Genomic DNA, 6,597 nt, shown 5'->3' with positions numbered 1-6,597 from the left:
TAATCGATGTTAACGTATAGGATTGTTCTGAAACAAATATTAAATAAGATAAACCAATGAACAAGAATGCATATTTTAACACAACGATAGAACAATACACATACACAAAGAGTAGGTACGGCGAGTCAAAATACAATAAACGCATTATTTATAAGGACTGCGAACAATACCAAATAATACATACATATCATAATAATATGCTATTTAATAGTTACTAAAGAAAAGGAATAGTATATAGAAAATCTATAATTTTCCTCCAACAAATAGAAATACGACCATCTATGACAATTGAAAGTTATGTGCACGTGCATCACGAGCAAGGGTTAGATAACGCTAATGTAAGTAAATCATGCACAAGGCTAAACGGTTAGGTTGCTTCCCCTTGACCAGAGAAATATATTCAAATTAATATTAAAAACCTAAGATTGAAATAACTAAATAGTATGCATGTTATGTGAATAATTTGAACCCTACGACAGTGACAACTCATTTTCTGGCATAGATTAATGTGTATGAACATGTGTTATATCAACACCTTTATAACACAATTATCTGACATACACATTAACGCTGAATAGTTGTCTGCCCACTAACTTTTAAAATAATGTGTTAATAATTGTTACCGACTTAACACATATTTTCAAGTGCATGGGCTTTTATCTAACATATTTACCTAAACACAAGAAAACGAATAAATTACGAGACCGTTAAGCGCTATGAGACCGCTATTTCATTATCCGAAAGCACATCGTTTTACACTCTGTTAATATCCTTAGCTTGTGATCTCGTAAGATGAAAACCTAGGCATGGTAACAAAATCTGTGGTTTTCTTTAATCTTAAGAACAACGTAATGTTTGAATGAAATACTTTATCAAACAAAATAAAGCATTTTAGTTATGTAAAAAATGGGTATTGTAAGAAAATATCAACTTAATTACTTATTATAACGCATGTTAAATATACAATAAGATAATTCTCAAAAATATATGTCAGTTGTATCTGTTATGCGTTATTCTATTTCTGCCCAAAATAGTGAAAAGGGTTAGCGGTATAATGAACACGCATGCATCGTGTATGGCTTTTGCATGTATATTTGTCGCTTCATATTTAAAATTAAGAATTCCCGTGTGCTGTATGATCATTTTTCTACTCTACCACTCGATTATGAACCTTACTTAAAACTGTTTACCTAGAACGAATAAGCAAAATATCAAAAGATAAAGATTTTCAAAGTCAAAAACATTTATGCTAGAAGTATAACGTTAACACGAGTAACAACCTTTTGATCGATATGACTGAAGAAGTAAAAACGACGTTATAGCATGCATTTTTGCACTATAATATATACTCAATCATTTCAAAACCTCATAATAAAATGATCGGTGATGAATTGAATAAACCAAAAATGTTTAAATGTGTTATAAACTATTTATTAAGTTGGTCAATTGATTCAGAGAAGTGCTTGTTTACTTTACCATTGCATTTGTTTCGACGGTCTAATAACGGTCGCAATAATTACCCATTTGTCTCGATACTTATATCATTCCATTGTTGTTCCAGACTGTCGAAAACCACCAGACCTGCCCAATGGCTTCCACTCCGCAACAACAACAACGTATAATTCCAATGTTATGTACTCGTGCAACCCTGGCTATACCATGCTTGGTGAGAACTCTATCACGTGCCTCGACACTGGCAACTGGAGCAAACTGCTTGTCAACTGCACGATAAAGGGTAAGATTCCTGAATACGCACAGTAACGCCTACAAACACAACCATTACCGTGTGTTCGCTGTGCGTATTTGGATGAAAACAATAGCGTTAGCTCCACGTGTTACTGGCCAAGATATATTACACGTTTTTATTTGCTCGGTCTTTTTACGCTGTATTTTTAAGCATCAATGATGTCAACGATCCCTACCCTGCTTTTTTATGTTATTAAGTTGTCAGTTGAATACAAATGCGTAAGAGAACCGCGAGTGAACTTTCGTCATAAACTGATCGTCAAAATACGCTCCAAAACTGTTCAGAGTTCGTTCGACATAACTGTAGAGGCCGTTTGACTTCCGTGTCGAGACCTTTGCGGTCAGTTATTCACATAATCTGTCTAAGATGCGCAAGCGGTATCATTCGGTGCTTCATACAACATATTTACCAACTAATTGCCTAAGCTGTTATGACGTATTTATAAATAATTTTAGTTAACAACCAAAGTGGCCTAGTGCACCAGAGTATATGAAATATCTCATGTAAAGTTAGTACAGATGTCTAACGTTATTACGCCAATTTATAATATTTAAACGTACATAGATTACGGTTGATGTAAATCTTTGTCATATCAGTACAAACAATAGATTTCATATTATTTTATTTCAAGAAAACTCACGCTTACTACTAAAATTAAAAAACTACGGTACTTACCTTATCAAGGTTAAATGTTAAGTAACACATCGTGGAAAATGTAGCAAAACCGCAGCATTGTATCAGTAACCTAATTAATGTCAGAGAATAATTAAGTTAACTATAAACATATTAAAATATACGTGTATTAATTGCCAATGAGAAAATGTAATACGCCAAATTATGAATGATTTTATAAGATCAATATGACTAAAGAGATAACCATATGCGTTCAATCTGCTTCAAACAATCGTTTACGATAACACTTCGAGGTCGATTGTGTGCACATGATTTAAGGATTGATTTCGAAGTATACGGGTGTTTTGAGGTAATCGAAACATCCTCAAGGTTACATCAAAGGACTGTTTGGAGAAAATAGAATTCAGATAACGACAATTCGCGTACATGAACTTAAATACGATATTTATCGAATATTAATCGAATCGATCGCTTGTGATATGATGGACAAATACAATGTACTATAAAACGTGTTATGTTTTTACTAACATGTACTTAATTCTAAATACTTTATGCGATCACAGATTGTGGGAACACTTATGTGGAGAATGGCGAATGTAACGCTACCTAGACATACTTCAAGTCTTCTGCAACATGTTCCTGTCATAGCGGCTACCACTTCACAGGAATTAAAACCAACATTGAATGTCTGGCTAACGGAACATGGAGCTTGGTTCAAGGCAATTGTGCGATAAATGGTAGGTTGATGTCTTGGAAAATATAATACTTAACGCTGAACATTGAAAATGTTTAAATAGTATGTTTTCTTTCAAATGCTACCAATTGTCACACAAAATACACATTGTGTGAATAAGCTTATATATCTAGTGATTGTACAGAAAGAAGAACCAGTAACAACGTAACACTACTCTGCAGCACACGCTAAAAAAATCATCGGATATTTTTCTAGTGATGTTGGCGATTGTAAAATACCGAAGCGTACGGGCTTCTTTGATTGATAACTGCGTATTGTTTATAAAAAAGAATGTTTCATCACTGAACATCACAAATGTATATTAAGCTGTCGGTTATCGTTGAGAAATTCAGAACGCAAAACAGTCAGTCAACAAAGAAATGTCACATGAATTGTAATTATTCATACATTGTTATCATAATATTGTAACTTCGCCTCACGTGCAGATTGTGGACAGCCTCCGATTGGACATCTATCAACAATCCATGCCCCACAGACAACATTTAACGCCACGGCGGTATATGCGTGTCTTTCTGGATACATGACTCAAAACATAACTGAGCTCACGTGTACTGCTGACGGCGAGTGGGATGGGGTAGCGCCGATATGTTCAGGTATTGCATTTAAAGAATAAGTGTAAGAAGTTGGAATATGATAACAAAGTGATGCCGACAGCTTATGCAATTATTGGTGACACAATGTTATTTGTTATAGAAAAAATATCAACGTGATACAACGCACAACGATACGGGCGTGTCATATGACAATGTATATCGATTTGATACAATGCGCATTGCCTCAGGAGTGACAGAGTATTGTTTAATAAAAAACATTATCACAAATTAAAACGTGTTAATAAATATAACAAATATGTTTGATAACAGGTTTAAAAGAACATTTTTCAGATATCGACGAGTGCCTCAACAAGCCAAAGCCATGTGACTTCAACGCCAAGTGCACCAACTCTTACGGCAGCTTCAAGTGTGAATGTGAGACCGGATACAGAGACCTGGATGGGGTCGGGGGACAACACTGTGCTGGTACGTACTGATCAGAAAGTTCCTTAAAGGGACTTACCCATGGAAGGTCATTTTTAGCATTATATGTTCAAATACATAATTTATTTTTAAAAAGATGTATTAAATGGTTTTGTGACACGTATGTCTCGTCTTTATGCTCCCCGAAAATGTTCGAGGGGCATATAGTTGCCAGTTTGAAGTTCCTTACTTCCTTACTTCCTTCCTTCCGTCACACTTTTGTTACTGTTTCTCATAGCGCCTTCAATATTTTACCGATCTCTTAAATATTTGGCATGTACGTACCTTGCATGGACCTCTACCTTTTGATGAGGTTTGAGGTCACTAGGGTCAAGGTCACCGAGGCTAATTATAGATTTTTTAAGGTGATGTTTTACACATACATCGACAAAGCGCATCATCGGGGAGCATCCATCAGTTTCACTGATATTCTTGTTCATATATGGTAAATACATATTTGTTTCATAATCATAAATAGTTTTCCCTTGGGACACTTAAAGCGGGCGCGTAAATATGAAAAGCGCAATATTTAATGTAAACAAAGTTCTAAGAGGTTCAAATGAATATGTTTTTATAGGCATAAGCTCGCATCCCACGTGTGGTTTGTATCGAAAAGAACTGGTTTTTTCTGGAAGATCTTATTAATATATTATTGTTATTAGAAAACAAGCCTGTTTGAAAAAAATATATGCATGGTCATACATGAATATATTTTTCGGAAAAACATTCGATATTCCCATTTAAATGATTGATGGGCATGGTCCTCACTGAGAATGTGCACTTCTGCCATTAAGACACTAAAAGCAGTGGTCCGATATGTATAATGTTGTTATTTTTTAAGCTAGATAGCTATTGTTATTTTCCGTTTTTCCAATAGTTTGATTTTCTAGTCTGCAAAACCGATTTGTATGAGATGTTTGCCTTGATAATTTTTACAAACATTTAACATTGTCTTAAAGGAATTATAATTGTGTAATCCACTTAAATCTATACGTCGTTGTATTGATATTACAATATTTTACAGCATGAATATTTAAAAATTAGTATACTAGTTTTCCATCACGAAAACCTAATGCTTTATACTGTGATCATGAGTTGTGTAACGTATATAATTATAATACCTCTGACAGGCATAATGTGTTGTTTCATTTGTTGTTGTTATTTTTTGTTTACTACCTGACCAGCTTAATGAATAGTATTGTCTTGATAATTAATAAAAGGTATTATTCATATAAAACTGCACGTTTATGCTTCTTTGTGTACAATCATTATCTAATTTACTTAATTGAGTTGCTGATAAAAGCATTTGTGTTGTTTGTATTAAAGATGTAGATGAGTGTGCGTTTGATGGTGACTTTTACTGCATGCATGTGCTAAACCAGACACGTGTATGCGTGAACATTGACGGGGGATATGTGTGTGTGTGCAACAAGGGACTTACTGGATCCAGATGTGAAACCGGTAAGGCTATGATCGTGTAGCTTTTGTCCATATTTACAAGTTTCAGGGTTTTGAAAGGTGTTTATCAAAACAAATATTATCATACTGGGACAATAAAAGGCTATATACATACGCGTGTTTATTTATAGCACATGTCCCTAAAAAGTATACTCCAACGAACGTATCTTACAACCTCCATACGTCTACAAATAAATAAATAAACACAATAAGTTTAACAAATTTATACATTTTTTGTTAAATTATGTATATTGTTTATGACTTGTTATTATTCAGATATCATTGAATGTAATGACACAAGCACGTGTGGTTCTCATGCTGTCTGTACCAACACGTATGGTGGTTACTCATGTGCATGCCCGAACGGCTATCCACAGGGAAACCCTTATCTTGGATGCTTCGGTAAGATGACATTTCAGTAACTAAACAATCGCTGTTAATTTCCACACACGTTTGAAACTGAATAAATGTAGTTGAGTTCTAAAAATGTAACCGTTTCACATGAAACCGTATTTTTGAATAGTTTCATTGTTGTTCGTGCTACGCTTACAATATGATTCTACTTATAAAGACAAGATAATATTATGTGCTTGAATATGGGAGTGGATTGAAAGAACGCGCCATCGTCAGCCGGTTTTGTTTGCAATTATGCGATGTTGTGATATTGTTTTGAGGTATTATTTCATATTTGGTTAATTTGGAAATATTAGTGATTTTCAACTGGCTATGCTATTTCTATCCTTTAACACTAATAGTGAAATTGTCGAAATATGTAACTGAAATTACCATTAAGAATTTTCAATACGTTATTGTTCCCGTGAAATCATTTAGTTTTACCTTTTTACAAAAAAGCAAATGATAAACACTCATTGAATAAATAAAATGCGTTTGTTACCGTTGTTTATCGAGATTATATCCATTCGAGATCATATAAATAAAACATGTGGTTGATCTCGTGACTCGTGAATTGAAGTCGACAATCTACTCAA

At 34.1% G+C, this 6,597-nt stretch overlaps 1 protein-coding gene across 1 annotated transcript; it reads left to right on the top strand.

Moving 5' to 3' along the window:
• The first annotated feature begins 906 nt into the window (after window positions 1–906).
• LOC127853894 (latent-transforming growth factor beta-binding protein 4-like) lies at window positions 907–6,030 on the top strand. The gene is made up of 6 exons (XM_052388696.1): window positions 907–910; window positions 1,562–1,735; window positions 3,560–3,727; window positions 4,019–4,153; window positions 5,477–5,611; window positions 5,885–6,030. Exons 1-6 carry the CDS (start codon window positions 907–909, stop codon window positions 6,028–6,030), a joined length of 762 nt encoding a protein of 253 aa, XP_052244656.1.
• The last annotated feature ends 567 nt before the right edge of the window (window positions 6,031–6,597 follow it).

Source organism: Dreissena polymorpha, chromosome 12, assembly GCF_020536995.1.
Source record: "Dreissena polymorpha isolate Duluth1 chromosome 12, UMN_Dpol_1.0, whole genome shotgun sequence".
Lineage (NCBI taxonomy): Eukaryota > Metazoa > Mollusca > Bivalvia > Myida > Dreissenidae > Dreissena > Dreissena polymorpha.
The sequence above is the reverse complement of the archived record's forward strand: the minus strand, read 5'-3'. Positions and strand labels throughout refer to the sequence as shown.

What these genes read in the sequence shown, in the direction of transcription:
- LOC127853894 (XM_052388696.1), top strand. An exon ending in TGTCAACTGCACGATAAAGG is followed by an intron (nt 1,736 to 3,559) that starts GTAAGATTCCTG and finishes CCTCACGTGCAG; the next exon opens with ATTGTGGACAGCCTCCGATT. An exon ending in TGGATCCAGATGTGAAACCG is followed by an intron (nt 5,612 to 5,884) that starts GTAAGGCTATGA and finishes GTTATTATTCAG; the next exon opens with ATATCATTGAATGTAATGAC.